The sequence below is a fragment of the Rousettus aegyptiacus genome, unplaced genomic scaffold, assembly GCF_014176215.1.
Source record: "Rousettus aegyptiacus isolate mRouAeg1 unplaced genomic scaffold, mRouAeg1.p scaffold_m13_p_4, whole genome shotgun sequence".
Lineage (NCBI taxonomy): Eukaryota > Metazoa > Chordata > Mammalia > Chiroptera > Pteropodidae > Rousettus > Rousettus aegyptiacus.
Window position 1 is genome coordinate 92,547,604 of NW_023416307.1, and position 22,556 is coordinate 92,570,159.

General features: G+C 35.3%; 1 protein-coding gene and 1 pseudogene across 2 annotated transcripts in view; both read right to left on the reverse strand.

The window, feature by feature from the left end:
• The window catches only part of XRN1 (5'-3' exoribonuclease 1), a 116,722-nt gene that overhangs the window by 34,386 nt on the left and 59,780 nt on the right, over nt 1-22,556 (reverse strand). For both annotated transcript variants that reach the window (XM_036219716.1, XM_036219717.1), the window contains exons 23-30: nt 22,436-22,534; nt 19,858-19,973; nt 19,209-19,355; nt 14,928-15,017; nt 14,402-14,537; nt 3,634-3,690; nt 3,366-3,498; nt 763-832 (exon numbers count right to left, since the gene is read on the reverse strand). In XM_036219716.1, the coding sequence (XP_036075609.1) occupies nt 763-832; nt 3,366-3,498; nt 3,634-3,690; nt 14,402-14,537; nt 14,928-15,017; nt 19,209-19,355; nt 19,858-19,973; nt 22,436-22,534 (848 nt within the window). The remainder of the gene's footprint in view (nt 1-762; nt 833-3,365; nt 3,499-3,633; nt 3,691-14,401; nt 14,538-14,927; nt 15,018-19,208; nt 19,356-19,857; nt 19,974-22,435; nt 22,535-22,556) is intronic.
• Nucleotides 22,158-22,276, reverse strand: LOC118602731 (annotated as a pseudogene).

Here is a 22,556-nt window from a genome sequence, read left to right on the forward strand (position 1 = left end):
AACCATTCATACCTCAAACCACCACAATCTAGCATGAGCACCCACAACTCCACTAAAACAAATGATGAAGACTTAACATGTCACTAAATTCAAAGAACGTTTTTATTCCTCAAGTTATTTAACCATTTAAACTGCAGATCTGATCATGCCACATCTGTGATTTTGATGGTTTCACGTTGTTTTAGGGATGAAGACCAAGATACCAAGATCCTTAACATGTCCTGAAAGTTGGCTTACAACTTCCTGCACAGTGTGGCCCTTGCTCTTCTCTCTCATTCTAATCTTACACAGTTACTTAAGTTTAGAAACATTTGCATTCTTTTAGTTTTTTGAATGAGTGAAAAGGTTCTATGATGCATGTGCTATTTCTTCTTCCTGACTACTCATGATTCTTCCTCTATCTTTTCTGAATTAACTATTATTCATTCTTCAAGTTTCATCTTAAATATCACTTCCTTAAGAAAGCCTTTCTAGAATTATCAGGATAGGTTATACTATTACAGAAACATGAACTTCTCCTTCTCAACACTTGTCACAGTTTAATTAAATAATTAATACTGTAATCAGTTAATTATCCCCTACACTAAAAGGGCCCATGAAGGTAGAAAATATGTCTGTCTTCTTCACTGTTATATCCCTAGTAGCAAGTATAATCTCTGGCACATAACAGAAACTCAAATAGTAGACAATAAACAAGTAATGAAAAGTCACTGGCCACATGGACATATTCACAAAGTATAATTATTATCTGGAAATGCAAACCTTATTGTTAAACCTCCAGGAAATTCTTCATCAAATAATACTTCAAATAGTACATCAGCTTCTCTATTAGCTGTTTAAAAAAAAGAGAAAGATTAAAAAAATTGTACAATGAAAAATCAACATTTAAGTTTTTGGAATGTAAGAAGCAGTACAACTATCGACAAATGGTGTGGGGAAATACAGACCGTAAATGAAAAGTAAATAAGCTCACTGATTACCTTACTGGTATTAATTTAAAGTAAAATAATATTTAAGTCAGATGCTGTGAGGGATTAATTATACATTTCTCTCTGATTTTCTATATATTTGAAATTATTCATAACAAAAGAGTTAACAAAAGATAATTTTAGAGTTTGCAGTTTAGAAGTCTTCTAATAAGACAGATAAAAGACAATGAAGATTTGAAAACATGGCAGCAATAAGGGGAATAGAATAGAAAAAATGGATATACTATTAGATAGAATTGGCAGGAGTTTGTGACCTCTGTAGATTAAAAAGGATGGAGATGCCAAAGATGATTTCAAGGTTCTGGCTGAGATTACTTGGTAGATTATTGATGTCATAACTGAGACAAGAGACTCATGAGAAAAACAGTGGTACGATAAATTTAGATGGGGCAGAGAAGAATAAATTTGGCAGAGAGCACAATGAGATATATCTGAAAAGATTAAATTTACCCACAATGCCAAGGTAAAATCAATAATTAGCTATAATGTTTTGAATTCTAAGCTCAAACTAATAGAGTCTTTCACACAACTTCAGAATTGTCTCTCTCCTTCTCTCTCCCCTCCCCCAACTGCCACCTTTCCATTATATGGATTCTTCTTCTCTGGAGAACCCTGACTAATACAATTTCTGAAATATGCTAGCTCTTGTTTGGGATGTCTCCCCATCCCCAGGCCCTTATTACCCAGTTGAACCCAGGCATGCAGAATTCACCCATTCTCTACCATCCCATTGTACCTTTCAACCTGACACTTAAAATCTAAACCCAAGAAAGTAAGGTTCAATGAGAGACATGACTTTCTCTTCTGAAGGATTAATAAGGCCCACCTTCCAGGTTCCTATTTACTGTTTAAGAGTGGGTCCACTTCCTCAAAAGATTATTGATATTTTGGCACCCCTTTAGTAGAGATGACTGTGAACATGAGGTCTCAGCTGAGGGCAATAATGACAAATATTCCTGCAGCTCTGAAAACATGAAAAAATTCCACGCTGTCACTATTACTGATAACAGTTGTCAAAAGAAAAGAAATTTCTGTTATCAGAGTCCTAAGGCCTTATCAGGGCAATGTAACTAGAGTACAATACAATAAGCTCAATATCTGAACAGCTGATGCAGGGGTTGAACAGATAGCAGCAGGAGGGTTGCTTCCTCACACCCATCTGACTCTTACCACACCTAGCCCAGACTCTCCCTTCTCCATTTCCAGCAGCCAGAAATCCAGAAATATATCCAATAAAAAAAAAACTTAAAAAAAAATCAGAGAAGAAAATTCTCTTTTAGAGTCAAGTAAGCAGGGACAACCCTAAGAGGCTGTGCAGATGGAAAATGTAGAGAAACACTGCTCAAAGTTAGGTAAGAATCAAGAGTTTAAGTCCCAGCTCTGCCATTTACCTGTATAAAGGCAGGTGAATCACTTAAACTCTCAGGTGAGGAAGTATCATCTATTTCTCAGATGGTTGTGAGGGTTAAATGAAAAATGTAAAAGTGCCTGGCTCATTGCTGGCACTAAACATGCAGTTCTCTTAGGCTCATGGTTTGCCTGCTCTTCTTCTTTCTAGATAGTGAGATCAAGGTTGAGTGCCTGGGATATGGTGGGACAGTGCTACCAGCACCCTGATCCTTGGGAACCTGATTTAAGGTTTTATGCTGGGTTGACATTTTTTGGAATCTATGTCACTAAGCTGCTCTCTCCAGGTACTCCTCTGAGGCACATTTAGATTCTTAGCTGTTTTTTCCCTTTTCTCTCCATGCTCTCATTTTTTTTTTTTTTGTAAAGAAGACGACTTAAAATTTACCATCTTAACCATTTTTAAGTGTATAGTACAGTACTCTTAACTATATGCGTATTGTTGTGCAACAGATAAGTCTGTTTTATATACATAATATAGCTGTATTCATAAAATTCAAATTTATATGCACAGTTAATTCAAATATGTTAACTGTAAATAAGCTCATACTTCATGTTTGTTTATTTTTCCACACAAGGCAAGAGATTACATTGACAATTAGAGTAAAGCTCTGAGCAAGGTTAGATGAAAGCCTAACTAAGAAGTGATGAAACTTTTCCCTCAGTTTCATTAAAATATATGTACACCTGCCAAGGTCCTGTATAATAAACATTGTGTTATATATAAACTACCAAATCCTCAGCAGCCCTGATTCAACGTCCCCTTTTTAAAATCATGTTTTAGATGATTACACAAGACAGAAAAGGAGAATTTTCTCTAGAAACTGAAACTGGAAAAAAAAAAAGTAAAACAAAAAAATATAGTTGTTTTTTCTGACTTATATTCTCTGCTTAGATATGACACAGAAATCTGTGTTTTACTTTACAATATAAATGCAGTTGAAGACATGTCAAGTACTGAGATATTACCCCCTTTAATTCCTATGATGGTGCCCCGAAGGCCAACTGGAACTGAAAAGTTCTCTCTCACGTTTACAACACGATCAAATAGACGAAATTCTGCATCCCGATCAGGAATGACTCCATGCTGCTGTTCTAAAGGCTAAAGGAAAAAAAACTTTAATTATTATTATTAACTCTAATTTTTAAAAGTTTTTAAGTAATATATTGAAAACAATTTGCTTCTTCTACATTTTCAAAGTAAAAACAAGTCTGAATTCCTTAAGAGGAAACTTACTCTGTACAGCAAATGGGGCTTCACTGTCACTCGCACCTTCTTATTATTCTTTCTTTGCTGAGAAAAGAAAATTTTTTAAAAATATTTTTAAAATATTAAGTTATAAAATTATTCAATACTTGTACATGTCTGAATTTTAAAAAGGCAAATAAAATGAGTAATTTTAAGAATATCTGAAGTTCTTCATATGCAGCACAGAGGAATAATAAATAATTAAAGTATTTTAAAGTAAAAATTTTCAAGTATAAGACATAGAAAAATGTAAAATTATAAGTATACAGCCTGATGAATTTTTATAGTATGACTATATCTATGTATAATCACACCTAGTTCAAGAGAGAGAGAATATTATTAAGAACAACATAAGAACCCCTGTATGGTGACCATCAGAAGTGTGGCGGCCTGAAAGATGTCCCAGATTTCTCCCCTTGAAATAAGAATAAGCTGAATATCTAAAACTCAACAAATAACACCTAACCTACACACAAGCATGTCTGAGAGAGTGATCTGAGCATAACAGCTTCCAGGAATCAGAACTGTGGAAGTCTGGGGGCTAGACTAGAGGACCAAAGAAGTGGCCTCTCACAACTGGAACTCACTGCAGGAGGAGGGGGAGAAGAAATTGCAGCCGGTTCCCAAATAACCCTGCCTGAGGGACCTGTGAGATCCACACAGTGGAGCCCAGGGATCAGGGTAGAAAGCGAACTGGGAACTAACTTCAAAGGGGCAACTGCAATCAGGCAAGAGAAATAAATAAAATACATCCAAATAGGAAATGAAGAAGTCAAACTGTCACTATTTGTGTATGACATGATTCTCTATATAGAAAATTCTAAAACTCCACAAGAACACTACTAGAAATAATAAGTAAATACAGTACAGTTTGTGGGTATGATATCAACATTCAAAAATCCACAGCGTTCCTATATTCTAATAATGAAGTGTCAGAAAAAGAATTGGTAGGGGGTAGGGGAGGAGGGGGGGAAAGATAGGGTAAAGGGGGTCAAATATAGGAGGGTAGGGGAAAGGTGAAGTGGGTAAAGGGGATGGAATATATGATAGCTGAAGGAAACTAGACTTTGGGTGGTAAACACACAATAGAATATACAGATGTGAAATTATAATGTACACCTGAAAATTATATAATTGTATTAACCTCAATAAACTTAATAAAAAAGAATTGGAAAAAATGATTCCTTTTCCTACTGCAACAAAAAGAATAAAAACCTAGGAATAAATCTAACAAAACATGTCAAGGATCTATATAATGAAAACTGTGAGACCCTATTAAAAGCAATTGAAGAAGATACAAAGAAATGGAAAGATATTCTGTGTTCTTGGGTTGGAAGAATCAACGCTGTTAAAATGACCATCCATATTGCCTAAAGTATTATACCGATCTAATGCAATCGTTATCAAAATCCCATCAGCTTTTTTTTTTTTTTTTTTAAGAAATAGAACAAAAAAATCATCAGATTTGTATGGAAGCACAAAAGACCCCAAATTGTCAAAGCCATCCTGAGAAAAAAGAACAAGTCTGGAGGTATCACTCTGTCTGACTTCAAATTATACTACAAAGTGACAATAATCAAAATGGCATGGTATTGGCAGAAAAACAGACACACGGACCAGTGGAACAGAAATAGAGGTTACAGTAGTAAACCCATATCTATATGGGCAAATAATTTTCAACCAAAAAGCAAAAAACATACAATGGAGAAAGGAAAACCTTTTCAATAAATGGTGCTGGGAAAACTAGAAAGCCACCTGCAAAAGAATGACACTAGACTGTTGTCTATCACCACACACCAAAATTAACTCAAAATGGATTAAGGACCTGAATATAAGACCTGAAGTAATAAAATGCATAGAAGAAAACATAGGAACTAAACTCAAGGACCTTGGACTTAAAGAGGATTTTATAAATTTGACCTCAAAAGCAAGGGAAGTAAAAGCTAAAATAAATGAATGAGACTACATCAAACTAAAAAGCTTCTGCTCAGCAAAATACCATCAACAAGGTAATAAGATAACCACCCAAATGGAAAAATATATTTGCAAGCAATGCCTCTGATTAGGGCCCAATATCCAAAATATACCAAGAACTCATACGACTCAATAACAACAACAAAAAACAAACAATCCAATCAAAAATGGGCAGAGGATCTGAACAGACATTTCTCCCTAGAGGACATACAAATGGCCAACAAATATAAGAAAAGATGCTCAATATCGCTAGCTATCAGGGAAATGCAAATCAAAACCACAATGAGATACCATCTCACACCTGTTAGAATAGCTATAATCAATAGGACAAGTAATAACAAATGTTGGGGAGGATGCAGAGAAAAAGAAAGCCTCATACAATGCTTATGGAACTGCAAATTGGTATAACCACTAAGAAAAACAGTATGTAGGTTCCTCAAAAAACTAAGAACTGATTTACCATATGATCTAGCAATCCCTCTACTGACTATTTACCCCAAAGACTTGAAAACCCATATCTGAAAAGATATTTACACACCAATGTTCGTAGCAGCATTATTCATGGTGGCCAGGACATGGAAGCAACCAAAGTGTCCTATGATTGATGATCAGATAAAGAAGCTGTGGTACTTATATACAATGGAATATTACTCAGCCATAAGAAGGGATGAAATACTGCCATTTGCAACAACATAGATGGACCTTGAGATAATCATGCTAAGTGAAAGAAGGCAGACAGAAAAAGTTAAAAATCATATGATGTCACTTATATATGAACTATAAATCTAAAAGCAACAAACATGATAAATAAACAGAGACTTATGAACATGGACTGTAGACTAGTGGTTACCAGAGGGTTGGGGGAGGAGGGAAGGGGGAGGTAGATGGGATAAAAGGGGTCAAATATGTGGTGACATAAAGAAATCTAACTATGGGTGGTGAGCATGCAGTGCAATATATATATATATATATATATGCACTTGAAACTTTGGACATTGTTAACCAATGTCACAATAATAAATAAACACACACACACACACACACACACACACACACACACACACACAGAATCGCTGTATTCTCTTTCCAGTTACTATGCTTCCCAAAAGTAATCTTACTTCTAACACAAAAGATTATATTTGTTTGTTTTGTACTTTATGTAAATGCTATTCTATTCAAATGCCTTTTTCACTTAAAAAATTGTACACAATAGTCAATAAAAACATCTATATTTTTTTTTAATAAAAAGGGTTTAAGTATGACAATACTGTGTGTTTTGTGGCTACTTTAAAAATTAAGGTGGCATTCATTTATGCCAGGTCATTGCTTTTAGAATCTACTGTGAAACTAACTTTGATGTTTGAATCTTTGATCATCTAAAAAATGCTAGAAGAGTTTTGTCCTATCTTCGCCACTTGTTAGGTCTGTGAACTCATATTTAACTTGAGCATCAGCTTCCTTCCATTTAAGATGGAAATAATATTACCTGTTCTACCCAATAAAAATGTGAGAATAACTTATATCCATTGTAATCTATAACTACCGTTGACATTAATTTTTTTTTTAAACTTGAATTCTTATCTAATAAGAAAAATGGAAGCATTTACTTACATGGCAGCCATCTACCTTTAGAGCTTATGGAAATAAGTACAAAAGGACATAAAACAGCCTCAGACTACAGAAAACACATACTATAGAATTCATGTATTTATAGTCTATAAAATGCTTAAGCCTTTAAACAAGGTGAATTTTCTTTTATTATAGAAATATTTCATTAATTCTTTTGACAAATATTTACTGAATTCCATTTGTGTGCCATGCATTATTGATTTTGCTGCTGGGGATAAAACAGCAGCAAAATCAATTCTTTTATTCTAGTGCAGGGAAACATATAAAGAAAACATATAGCATATCTGAAGGTAAAAAGCATAGTGAAAAATAAAGCAGGTAAAGGAGGAGACCAGCGGTGTGGGGAGAGATTGCAATTTTAAATAAGCTGAAAGGTGAACAAAGTATTTATGTCCCCAGACTAGAAGGACTAATAAGAGTTCAATTGGTACCCACTGATAATAACAAAAAGGAGAAAGAATAAAAAAAAATTTAAAGTATTCTAAAAGCAGGACTGAAACTTCCAGTCAAGATGGCAGAGTAGGAAAATGATGTGCTTGCCTCCTCCCAGGACCACATCAAAATTACAACTAAATTATAGAGCCACTTTTGAGAACCTCGTGAAGACTAGCTAAACAGAACTCCTATAACTAAGGCTATAAAGAAGAAGCCATGTTGAGACTGGTAAGAGGGAAAGAGATGCCAAATGGGCTGGGCGCATACCCACGTGTGGTAGTTAAAAATTAGGAGTTATATCTTGGTTGCAGAGTTCCCCCTGAGGAGCAAGGGGTCCCAACCCCACAGTAGGCTTCCCAGTCTGGATGACCAGTACCAGGAAGAGGAGAACCCACAATATCTGGCTGTAAAAATCCATAGGGATTCTGTTTGAGTGAGATGGAAGGGCTGCTAGAGTCTAGGCATTCCTCTTAAAGGTCCCAAGCACAGACTTAACTGCTGATGGACTCACTCTCAGACTCATCTGCTATGAGTTCCAGGGCTGAAGCAGCAGCTCAAAAAGTGCCAGTAAAAGGGGAGGTACTGAATTATCTGGCTTGAGGGTGAGGGCTAGAGGGGTAGCTCTCTCTTGGACCAAACTGCTGGCAGGCACCATTGTTCCTTTGCTGAGCCTTCCCCGCCCCAGCCTGCAGGCACAGGTGGGAGACAAATCTCAGTTTCTATCAAACTCCTTTCACCCTGGTTATTCCCTGAGAACCTGCCCTATTTAACCTGAGCACCAGCCCAAACCTCTTTCAGGGGCTATTCCTTGCAAGTTGCCAGACTCAGCCCACACTGCAGCTTTTCCTAAAATCTCTCAAAGTTCCACAAGCCTCACACACGTGGAAGCTGGCCTCAGCATGCCCTCTACCTCTTGCTCAGTGGCCCACAGCACTTACGGCAGTGGGCCTCGGTTTGTAACAAAGCCTTTCCCAGGTGCCTCTAAGTCCAGCACAGGCAACTACCAACCACAGATCACTTCATATCTCCTACCTTGTGGCTCCAAGACAGGCACAGGCAGCAGCTGACCTAGGCCTGCACCAAAGTCCCTCTCAAAGTCCCTCCCAGAACCAACGCACTTAGTTGTCTGCTCTAGAACACACTAGAGCACCACCCAATTAACTCCACAAACGACACACTCCAAGGTTGGACTTGGGATGTACTAGAGCCAGGCTACAGTGAATCCTATTCCTTGGGGTCAGCCCTCACACTATAGTTTATCTGCTGTGGTCACAGCCAGTTCTCACAGCCAGGCAGCCTAAGGGGCAATCCCATCCACTGATGTCCCATCCACTGATGACCCATCCACTGATGTCCCATCCACTGATGTCCCATCCACTGATGTCCCATCCACTGATGACCCATCCACTGATGTCCCATCCACTGATGTCCCATCCACTGATGTGCCATCCACTGATGTCCTATCCACTGATGTGCCAACAGCAATCAAGGTTCAACTACAACAGGCAGACACAACCCCCAGCTCAGGTGATCAGAAAGTCTATACCACTGGGCCTCATAAGACACCTACTACATAAGGATGCCCTGTCACGACTGGGAGATGTAGCAGATCTATCTAATATATAGAAACACACACAGCAAGGCAGCCAAAATGAGGAAATAAAGAACATGTCCCAGATGAAAGAACAGGACAAAACTTCAAAAAGGAAAAAAAAAAAATCTAAATGAAATGGAAGCAAGCAATCTACCAAATAGAGAGTTCAAAACACTGATAATAAGGCTGTTCCATGAACTTAGGGTAAAAATAGATGAAATCAGTGAGAACTTACCCAAAGAGAAACTATAACAAAGAATTAGTCAGAAATGAAGACAATAATAACTGAATTGAGAAATACATCAGAGGGAGCGAAGCGGATTAGATGAAACAGAGAATCAAATCAGGAATATGGAAGACAAGGCAGCAGAAAACACCCAATCAGAATAGAGAGAAAACAGGATTGGAAAAAAAAGAAAAAGAAAAAGAGAAGATAATTAAGAGACCTATGGAACAATTTCAAGCATAGCAATATTCACATCATAGGGGTCCTAAAAGGAGAAGAGAGACAAAGAAAGGAATTGAAAAACTATTTGAAGAAATACTGACTGAAAACTTCTCTAATCTGGTGAAAGAAAAAGATATACAAGTCCAGGAAAAGTAGAGAGACCCAAACAAGGTAAACCCAAAGAATCCACACCAAGACACATCATAATTCAAATATTGAAGGTTATAAAGGCAAACAGAGAATCTTAAAAGCAGCAAGAGAAAAGCAGTTAAGTACCTACAAGGGAGCTCCCATAAGACTGTCAGCTGTTTTCTCAAGAGATACTTTACAAGCCAGAAGGGATTGTTATGAAATATTTATGGTGATAAAAAGTAAGGATCTATGATCCAGATTACTCTACTCAGCAAGGCTATTATTTAAAATTGAAGGACAGATAAAGAGCTTCCCAGACAAGTAGAAACTAAAGGAGTTCATCACCACCAAGCCAGTACTATAAGAAATCTTAAAGGGATTCTTTATGAAGGAAAAAGAAAAAATATGAATAATAAAATAGCAATAACTACCTGTCAAAAATTACTTTAAATATAAATGGATTAAATGCTCCAAGGAACACACAGGCTGAATGGAGAAGAAAATGAGAATGTTATATATGCTGCCTACGAGAGTCTAACTTAGATTGAAAGACATATACAAACTAAAAGTAAAGAGATGGAAAATGATATTTCATGCAAACAGAAATTTAAAAAAAGCTGGGCAGCAATACTGGGGACAAAACAGAGGCTGTAACAAGAGACAAAGGCCGTAACAAGAGACAAAGCACATTTCATATACAATAGCCAAGATATGGAAGCAACCTAAATGTCCTTCTATAAATGATCGGATAAAGAAGAATGGTACATACATGCAATGAAATATTATTTGGCCATAAAAGAGAATGAAATCCTGCCATCTGAGACAATATGGATGGACCTGGAGGGTATTATGCTAAGTGAAATAAGGCAGACAGAAAAAGACAAATACCATATGATTTCACTTATACATGGAATCTAAAAAATAAAATAAACAATCAAAACAGAAACAAACTCGAACTGACAGTTGCCAGATTAGAGGGATGCTGGGGGTGGGGAAGGGATAAAGGAGTACAAATTGGAAATTACAAAACAGTCATGGAATTATTAATTGCAGCATAGGGAATATAGCCAATAGTTTTGTGATAAATAGGTATGATGCTGGGTGTGTACTAGACTTTTAGGGGGGATCGCTTTATAAGTTATATAAATGTCCAATCACTGTACTTTATACCTGAAATTACTATAATATTGAATGTCAACCTCAACTGAAAAACAATTTTAGAAATTTTTAAAAAGCAGACTCAAGAATGATGCTTTGAGGATTGCATATTTAAAAAAGTACGCATATGCTCTACTATTTCCGTAGGCATTATTACATATAGCATTGATTAGAGAACATGGCAGTTAAGCCTGATTCGTTAGGTAAATTAATACACTGGGGAATTTTCACAATAGGCCCCAACCCACTAAATGAGAAGTTCTGGGGCCTGGCTACTCAAAATGTGGCCATCTGCAAGCTTGCTAGAAATGCAGAATCTCAAGACTAATCCTAGAGATACTGAATCAGAATCTATATTTTAACAAGATTCCCCAGTGATCTGTTTGCACATTAAAGTTTGAGAATTAATGTGTGTGTTTTTTAAAAAGCTCCTCCAGTAATTTTAATAATTAGTTGAGTTTGGGAATCACTTTCCAGTAAGAAAACTACTAATAATTTTAACGATGACCCTGCATTATAAAGAAAAGTTTAAATTATGTTCAGAATGCTGTGTTTGTTTTCTCCTTTTCTTTATTACTTTAATAACACTGAAACACTAAAAGGAAAAAAATTACTCATAACTGCATCTCCTAGACACATTAAAAGGTTTTTAAAAATTCTGTCTTTACATGCAAATACATTTCAAAAATGGTGTAATCGAAACATTAGATTACAACTTGTACCTGTATCTTTTGTTTGCAGAGTAAGGGGGACATGTGCAAAACATTTTAGAAAGCTCTGCATCCAAATAGGTTAAAATAAAAGTTGGGAGCTTAAAGTTACAAACTTTTGTTGAGTAGAAAACTCATTTCAAAAACAATGCTAAACAAATAGATTTTACTCTACAATGAAGGACAATGAAAAAGAAATGCAGGCTTTCTATCCTCAGCTGAATATCAATGACCTTTTAAAAGATGAAACTCCTGGCTCTGAGCCTTATATTTTTTCTTAAAGAGATAGGGTCATCTAGTGATGATTTCCCAGAATGTATTCACAGCTCCCGAGTACATCATAAGAGAATTCCAATAATAGTCATAGCCAAGCATCATTAGGTATTAATCATAGCAAGGCATTATTAGGAAGAGTTTATTCAATTAATCTTTCTGATGACCCTATGAAGTAGGTACTATTTTATTCTCATTTACCAATGAGAAAACAAAATCATGGAGAAGTTAAGCATTTTGCCTAAGGTTTTTGAAAGTTATCACCAAAGTATTAAAAGATAGATGGGAGAAGATGGCTTCAGACCCCAGTTCTTAACTTACTCTGCTATTAGAGCACCGTTTTTATAAAAAGGCAAATGTGTGGAAAATAAAAAGTTAGAAAAAGGAATATAATCAATTCATTTTCTATTACATCAAGGTAGAAGATCAAAATAGATAAAATAGTTAAGCCTATACAAAAAGTTACTGCTTTTTAAAAATCAAGAGGTGAAAAACAGGAAGATTAAATGGGATTTCAAAAATATTTAGTAACTGAGTGAGTTTGTGAGTGGGAAAGTACATTTTAGAAGTAATTCTGTGAAGTTAATAAAATTTTTATGTTCTATAAAAAGGTAAATTGTGTCTCTAAAGAACTTAGAATAGGAAGAAATAGGGATTAACTTTATCTCTCAATTAAAAACTTTCTATTTTGATTAAAATCACAAAATATTAATTACTAAAATTAGAGACACTACAAGGAATGATGTCAGAAATATGGCAACCTGAGTCGTCTTCTTGGTCTCTCCCCTTTAGTCACGTATTGAATAGCAATAATTCAACAACGGATTCCCTGTTCAACACATACCCCCGACTGAGAGCTATCTGAGCACTGAAACTTCTGAAGGTAGGTGAATAGGAGTGAACGAGAAGAGAGCAGAGACAGGGTGGAGCTCACTATGGATATCGGGAGAAGGGAGGAATCAGGTTGCTGCATGACCTCTCCACTACCCTGAGGAGTAGAGAGAGGTACATGAGTGTCCCTGCCTGAATGGTCGACACATACTGTGGCTGAACCCAGTGACTTGGGTCGAGGAGGAACACAGAGGCATGGCAGCTATGGTCTGGTGACTGCCATTGCCAGGCAGAAAAATAGAGCTATAAAGCTTGGATGCCTCCCCTCACTTCCCAGAGCTAGGAGTGGGCCGCAGAAGAAGCTGTAGCAGTGAGTGTTGCGTTACAGAGCATACCATCTGCACCTCTGAGAACTGGAGAGTGGAGAGGCAACGGCAGATACACGCTACAGCTAATCCCAGTGATGGGTGGAGATACAGAGGAGAAGCAGCTGAGGGCCAACAGTTGCCATTACTGGGATGAGAACAAAGCCACAAATGCACAAGCAGCCTTTCTCAGCTATGCTGTCCCCATCCATCACAACTAATTCCAATGGGGAGATACCTGGGATACTTTGGGCAGTACAGCACTGTAGGCAGTGTCTGGTTGCAGGGATCAGTGCTCGGATTTCATGAGCACTGGCTTGGAACTTCATTGCACACCACATTACACCATGGGGTGTGGTGCCCTCAGATTGAGATGACCTCATCACAGAGGAGATGCTCCCTTTCCCAGGGAAGACAGGGCATTTACCACTACCCCAAAGAGCTCAGAGAAGCCAGAGCAGTACAAGAAAAAATAAAAAACTTGTGCTTCGGCACCATCTACTGGAAAACAAAAGAAAGACCTCTTCTTATCACACTAACTAGAGAAATGCCCAGACAGAGAAATAATTCATCAAATACCATGAATAACCAAGCTAACAAGGCAGCTCAGAAGATAAATGAAAAATCTCCAGGAAATAAACTTAAAGGCATATAAATATGTGATTTAAATGACAGAGGCAGAGAATTCAAGATTGCAGTCCTAAAAAAACTCAATGAGCTACAAGAAAATCCAGATAGGCAGTTTAATGAACTCAAAAATAAAATCAACAAACGAAAGAGACTAAAACTTTAAAGAAAACCCAAATAGAATATCTGGAGCTGAAGAATTCGACAAAAGACATGAAGAATAAACTAGCAAACTTTAGAAACAGCTTACCAGATGAAGGAAAGAATTAGGGATATCAAAGATGGAAATTTAGAAATAACATAGATGGAAGAAAAGACTTGAGAGTAGAAAACTATAGGCCATAAAATTTAAATGCTGTGGATTTTGTACACATTTATACTTACTCAGACAAACTTATTATTAACAGCCATTGAAAATGACTGGAACATTTAAAAAAATTATTATAGGATCATTTTACATAAATTAGAAATCATTGAGTATAAGTTTTATTTGGTTGGAACTAATAAGTTATTTGTAGAATAATACAGAGTTTATTTAACTTAAATTTCATCAATAATCTTAGTAATTGAAAATTTGTACCTTGCATTTTTCAACTTCTTCCTCAATTTTTTCAACAATAGCTGCATCCAGAATTTGTAAATCACAAGAAGAACGAGACAAAGTACTGACAGGATGTCCCCTTAGCCAAGTAACAATTTCTTGAACTTTCTCAGCACTACATTAAAAACAATAATTTTTAAACATTGATTAAAACTTCCTGAGGGCTTATATAAAAAGCCTGATTTAAACTTTCTGAGGACTGTGAAGTATAAAAGACAGCAAATATATAATTAATAATTACTACACTTAATTGGAACTAATTCTAAATCTAATATAAACATGGACATATTATTTCTCAATTTTTTTAAAATCAAAAAAATTAGTTTAAAAGTACTTTACTGATGTCAATGAAATAAAAAAAAGTATTAATATTTCAAAGCAAAAACAAAACAATGCAAAACCTTCCCCCTAAAAGTAATATAAATTCTTGATAAACGCCAAAGTACCTTTCACTGGAACCACTAAGTTGAACTATGAGGGAATAAGTGCCACAAAATTTGCTTACCCATTCTCATTTTCTCCAGGCCAGATGTCATCTTCATAGAACACATCCTCTTGGCTATTTTTGGCTATATAACAAAATAGTTCTGGAGCTCTAGCCAAACAAACAAACAAACAAACAAAATTACTTCTTTAAAAAATATATATGGCTAACTTCATATAAACTTCCTATCAAATAATTTTGGATCCTAAGGGGACATATAAAATATATTGAGGACTGATGATTATATAGAGCGTTAATAAGGGATAGAGACTAAAATATTTGAAAGTATTCATAGGCCCTCAAAAAACTCAGTAGCTGAAGGAGAAATGATTCAATTTATAAACTATAATAAATTTCAATTACTTTAAATTTTAATTACTGACTCTATCCCTCTTAGATCATGACGGGTGATAAATGGACAAAAATAATATCTACCAATTCATTTTCTAATTTTCACAATAAAGCTGGAGCACTCCATAATAGGACAAATTACAGTTTCCTCTGATATTCTTCAAAACTCCATTGCTTCCTTTAGGACAGGACTTTCAAATACACATAGCAGATTGAACACATTTGCTTGTTTTTGTTCCCTTCCCAACCCACAAAAATAGTAAAGCAGACTTAGAAAGAAAGATGAAAAAAAAAAGAAAATCTGATAGCATATATGGGTTGCTAACAAAATTTAGAAACTGGAAACTGGATGGATAACTGTTAACTGATTTGACAGACAGAAATAAGCTGCACCCTAAGTCATTAGTGTGGGAAGTTAACAAGAAGCAAGTTGATTTAAACTGTGAAAGTCTGCAAAAGTTCAGGAATTCTGGACTCCAAGGTACATTTTAACACAATAGTATAGGGTGAAGTTTAATAGGTTTTTAGTTGAAAATTCTGTATAATAAGCAGTTAGACAGAAATGTGATTACTCATCTTCTACCCCAGCATAAGACGTATAGTTAAGATTTTTCGGAGATGCTAACAGGGATGCTTTAGCACAGCTAGTTGGGTGGGTGGGTGGGATGTGAGGAAGAGGGTTAGGTGCCATATTGAAAACAGAGGATTAATGAAAGTGTAACTACTGTACAATGTGTCACTAGGAAACAGGTTAGGAAACATAACATCTTTAAGAAGCAGGCTCTGAGACAGAGATAAGAATACAGGAAGTTTATTAGTGAGTTGTGTGGAATCAACACATGTGGAAGGGAAGGAAAAAACGAAAGAAGCAGAACTGGGCACAGGGAGAAATTGGGCTGTTGATTTATTCTTAATGAACTCCTTGGCAAGCCCCACAGAGATCTCAAACTAGGATGGCCCTTCAGACTTATCCTGAACTAGAGTAATCAGAATGGCTGGGCCTTTACACCTACTTGTTAATCAAATATTGGACTGTAGTTGTTATGGGGAAGGGATATAACTTTAGGTGAGGCGGTTCTGTTCCACCAGTCTATTTCTGAAGGGATTTCACAGCTGAGTGATGTCAGGCAGTAGTATTCCTGCTGCCAGGGGAACAGGTCCTTCCGTCCTAATGGGTGAACTTGGACATGTATCATGGTATCCACTATATAATGAGACCCCTTTTCCCTAGTTAATATACAGAACACTGGAAGTCAGTTCTCTTCTCCACATCTGTCTTCTAAGGAAAAGGCTAAAGGATATCCCTCTGGGAAAACTAGTCAGCCTCAAAGGAAAGATATACATATAGGTAGAGATACTTGAGGGTCCTCTGCAGAAATAGCCAAGCCCCACCTGATAAACCCCAATAAGCAAATTAAATTTCTAATTGGCTTTTTAGTGCTTCACTCTTAAATGTGGTTGGACACCAAAGAACCACCAGAGAAGTAAAAAATATCTTTAACATGAAAAGAGAGAGCGAATCAAGCAGAAAAAAACCAAAGCTATTTGGAGAAAACAGAAAATACAGAGAATGGAAGAAGAAACTCTAAAATTACTATGTTCAGAAAAATAAAAGAAGATATTTCACTAATTTTAAGATGCTAAAAAAAGGGATGTCAGAGAATAAGGACACTTTAAAATTAAAAATGATTAAATTAAATAAAAATTTCAAATGATGTAAGATAATGTTGAAGAAATCTCCCATAGAGTAGAAGAGCAGTATAACAATATAGAAAATGGGTGAGAAGAGATAAGAAAATTAAGAGGATTAATCCAGAAGGCCCAACATCTAACATCTGGAATCCAAAAAAGAGAGAATAGAAATAATGGTGAGCAGGAAATTATCAAAGAAATAATACAAGAAAGTTTCTCGAAATGGAAGGGCATCAGTTTTAAGTTTGAAAGGGCTGAACAGCAAAAGGAAAGAAAAAAGGTCCAAACCAAGGCACGTATTATTAAATAGCACTAGTAAAAGAAGAATTTTTAAAAGATTTCAGTAAATGAAAGTAGATCATAGGCAAAGATTCAGAATCAGAATGGCACAGGACTTCTTACCAGCAAATGATACAAGAAGAGAATAGGGTAACACTTTCCAAATCAGAGGGAAAATAACCTCCAATCAAGGATTCTACACCCAGGCAAGCTAACAAGTATCAAGAAAGAATAAAGACGCTTTCAGACATGCAAGCTTTCTCAGGAATCTACTAAAATAAGTGCTCCATCAAAATAGAGACATAAACCAGAAAGGGTAAGGCTTAAAAGCCAGGAAATACAGGAATCTTACACAGGAGAATGGGAAAGGGAATTCCTGAGATGATTGTAAAGGGAAATTCTAGAATGAGAGCTGTACAACAGCCCTAGAGAGCAATTTCTTCACACTAGAACAGGAAGATAGAAGGTTTCAGGAGAACACCTTCAAGAAGAAAATGGAATTGAGAGATGACTTAATTTGTCTGACCATATTAAGTTTTCCAGCTATGGTACAGAATTTACAGTTGAATTAGTTATGTGAACAAATGACTACATAAGACTGGGAAAAGAAAAATGCATACAGGAAACAAAATTATAATACCCTAAAGGTCCAGCAATGACCATTTACATTATCTTAATCAATTAAACCTTAACTAGATATTTAATTTAAAATTGTGCTGAAACTATAATGAGAGGGAAAATATGTACATGTATACAAGGGGGAGAGGGAATAGGGAGTGAGGGTAGTAGAAGAAAGCTAAAGCTTCATCTTTCATGGTAGGAAATCAATGCATGTGTAAAGTTGAAAAATCAATAAAAAGTTGTCTAAATATGACATTTTAAAGAAATATGAGTGAATAAAAAAATTAATCTAAATTTCCAGATGGTAATATGGGAATGATTGTGCTCCCCTCCAAAAAACATATTGAAATCCCAATGTCTAGTGCCTCAGAATGTGACTTTATTTGGAAATAGGGTTTTTATATAGGTAATCAAATTAAAATGAGGTTATTGGGGGGCCTTACTCCAATAAGACCAGTGTCCTTATAAAAAGGGGAAATTTGGACACAGAGACAGACATACAAAGAAAAGATGATATAAAGACACTCGGGGAGAACAGCATGTGAAGATGGAGGATTGGGGTGATGCACCTGCGAGTTAAAGAATAAATATAGGAGGCTATAAAAAGCTAGGAGAGAGATATGAAATAGTTTCTACCCTAGCACCTTTAGAGGAAATATGGCCTTGCTAACACTTTGATTTTGGACTTCGGGTAGTCGGAAAGTGAGACAATGAACTTCTGTTCTTTTAAGCACCCCCCCCCCCCAACCCCCTTTATAGTATTTTGTTATAACAGCCCCAGGAAACTAATACAGGAATCCTCAAATAAGAGATTAGAAATCTATGGAACAATGGAAAGAACATTTAATTGTGAATCGGAAGTAAAAATCTTTTCTATAAATCTTTGCCATTGAGGAACTCAGTTAACCTTTGTACTCAGTTTTCTTATTTTTATAATGAGGAGTTGAATTTGTGATTCCTTAGACCATTTCAGTAATGAAATTTAATTCTAGAGTAGTAACCTGTCTGGCTGGAATTTTAAGACTCATGAAAATCCACTGTGCCAACAGGTGTTTTGTTTATCCAAACCAATCCTCTTACTACTGACACAGATATGCAGAGTAATAAATAATTTATGATAGCAAGTTAAGGAAAATTTTAATTACAAAAAGGCCAATTCTCATCGCCGTTTTTTCGTTTTAAATAAGTACAGTATTTTTCAACTCTTAGGTAATTGCTATGACATAAAATTAAGTTTACGTGTATACCTGACACATTTTACTAAAGGAAACATTTTTCTCTAAAACTGGTATCACCAAGGCAAAATTAATATTATATTCCTGTTTTAAGATGGCAAATAGGATCTTCTTAGACACTCACCTCTCTAAGTACTCTGCAAGAAGCTGTTCTGCTGCAGATGAATACATCCACTCATTTCCAACTTTCTTAGTATATCCAGGTACCTCCTCATTTTTTTTGTTGAACTTGAGATTCAAACCCACATTTGCTTTATGGTCTCCATGAGGGCTGAATTTAAACCACACATAAAAGTTTTAAATTTTTATTGGAAGAATAAAAAGATTTGCTTTCAATTTTAGAACAACTTAGTTTTGATTGTTTTATACTTTAGTTATCATGGTTATTTCCAAAGTAGCAATAATTGAAAAACTAGAGGAATGGCTTCAAACCCAAGTTAACAAAGCATAATAAGGCTAACACAGATTACATAATTAGACAAGAGAATGAAGTAAGAAAATGCAGAGAAATATATTACTGAGATTCATACACACCTTGATACCTTTTTTCAAGGTTCAATTTGTTAGCTGCTTAAAATAAAAATTGTCTTTTCAACCATCTAAAACATGTGCCATTTAGAATGAAAGATCACCATCAAGGAATTTATGCATAATTTTTAAGGAAAAGTCAGAGCAATTAATAAGAGAAAATAAATACTGAAATTTTAACCATTTTATCCTTATCATTTAATTTTTTCTGCCACTTTAAGTAAATTTTTTTAACATAAACTTACTTTCTCCTAGATCCTCTTCCAATAAAAATACTTCCTGTAAACCTTGAAACAAGGTATCCACTCACTCCAAGGCGACTGGCCAACACATATCCTGGGTTGTACTTTATAGAATATTTCTTAAATATAAAAACAAAAAGGTCAATTATAGAAACACAATGTGTTAAATGTTATTTCTTTACCTTAAAAATATGGAGATAACCAAGACATGACTAACCACTGGATTGTGGCAATATAAGAATTCTCAAAAGTGATCCATTTCCCTTTTTTTGAAAGGATCTGTAGGCCTAATTTTTCTGCTCCTCCCCTCCTTAAAGGACAGAATTCTCACAGACGGATGAAAGGAGGAGGAACAATACAGTCTGTGAAACTGTTTCAAGAAGTAAACTCTGCTGTAAGTACTAAATGGTAAACTCTGCAGGCAAGAACTGTATTTTTAAAAAATTAATTTTTATATTCCAAGTAGGATTTACTAAAAAGAGACAAAAATGAGGCCTTGATAGTTATTACACTGAATTAAAATATGAATATGTCATCAAAATAGTTGCTACTGAGCAAAATTAAAAGTATTGTCCATACATGGATATAAGTAATATTTATTTCCCCCAATATTTACTATCACATGAAAACAACAAGTACATATAAGCTCATAATTAATAATCAATGAAATGTAACTGTAATTTGTAAACTTAAGAGAAGAAACTATAAAGACTGTCAAATGTTTAAGTATCAGATCACATAATTTTTAACCAGGAAGCAAATTACTCACAAATCCAGTATCAACTAGGATAAGCTATCATATACTCATAACATAATATATACATAATAATAACACATACTTATTTTATATGGATTTCATAAACTATATTCATATGAATGAATATGTAATATGCTATTTATACATGACATATATTTTACATTCATGTTTTATATGAATATAGGGATATTTAATCATCAATAAAAACAAAATTTCCAGAGCTTCGTAAGGAATTAATTCAGCCAGCATTATTTTTTTTAATGATCATGTCTACATTGACCCCTAAATGGATAAAAATTTTTAGTCGCCTAGAATATAGTTACTATTAAAATATGTAATATGCTAGTAAAGACTATAAGACAGTTTTTCAACCAAGAACAGTATCAGATTTAGAAATAATATAGTCAAATCAAGCATGCTTTCCAGAATAGATAGAAAAAACTAAGGTAGGAGTTCTCAATCACAGGTAGCACCATTTTTCTAATAAGCATTAGAAAATGTATAGGGGCACATTCAGTTAAAATAATGTTCATGGGCCAAAGATGCCAACTGTACTGCCATATATAGGACAGTCCTATTTGACACATAATTGTCCAGTCCAAAATACCAATAGTACTCCTTTTGAGAAATATTGTATTGTGGTATAATTAAAAATTAATTAAAATCACATCATATCCTAGAAAATATAAAATAAAAAGCTGAAAACACTGTGGTACAAAAAGAAGGCTTGAGTAGAAGTTAAAGAAGATATGTAAAAAGGAAATAAGTATCCTGGAGAAGGCATGCCTAGTAACATTAAAATAGAAGTGGGCAGCCTCTTTTGGATCTAGAAAAAGCCAGGAATGAAGGGAATACAAGTTCCTCTACCTCCACTGACTTCCAGAACAGAGCTCCAACTTCTTTATATAATGGACTACTTTCCTGGTGACTGTACTTTCTGAATTCTTTCTCCAAAAGGGACCTGATGGTAAGATTTTAGGACCTTCTCTGTCTTCCATAAAGTTTCCTCATGGGTATGCTGATGCCTAATCCCTTAAATTCTTTTCACAGGATATAAAGCTTTAGATTTTACCATTAGAGAAAATAAAAGTTTAAGTAGCAATTTTAGTCAAGGTAATTATCCAATCAATCAATAAAACAATAAAACAGGTATCAGGATCCTCTCCCTATTTTAATGGGGAAAAATAAAATGAGGGCAGTGAACATCCTTAGAAAAAAAGACCTTGAAAAAAGGATCCCAAGACCTTAAGTGCAGTTTCCCAATTTTCTCTAGGGAATGTTCATTTTTAGCTGCGCAGGAAGACCATTTGTCACTTACAACTAAAAATTCAGGCTTTGATCAATTATGAAAGGTTTAAAAAAATCTGTCTATTCCCAGAGGGTATGCTAATCAATGTGCCACTTAGAAGCTTGAACACAGAAACCCATAATAACCATTATTGACTAACAATGGGATTTCAGTGATTCCCTCTCCCAAATTTGCATGAAATTTTGAGCAGATTCCACATCATTATTATTTTTTTTTAATTTTAATTTTAATTTTTAATGTCTATATCACCTGGTATTCCTAGGTAGTCTCCCGTCTAAGTACTAACCAGGCCTAACCCTGCTTAGCTTCTGAAATCAGACGAGATCGGGCACGTTCAGGGTGGCATGGCTGTAGACTCCGCATTTATTTTTAAATAATACTAGATCCAACTGTGAGGAAATTTAATCAGCATTAAATAAAGTATTAACAATAAATTCACAGGAGGTAGCAAAAATATCCTAATATTTTTAAAGTTCATTAAGTCTAAATTAAACAACGAGGACTATAGTACTCACATGCTGGTTCTGTATTAAAGCATCAAGATTAGGTTCACATGGAATGCTGAAAACCACACGAATTCTACCTTCTGAAATCACATCGCCTGAATCCTGAACCTTGGAGGAAAAAAAAACCACA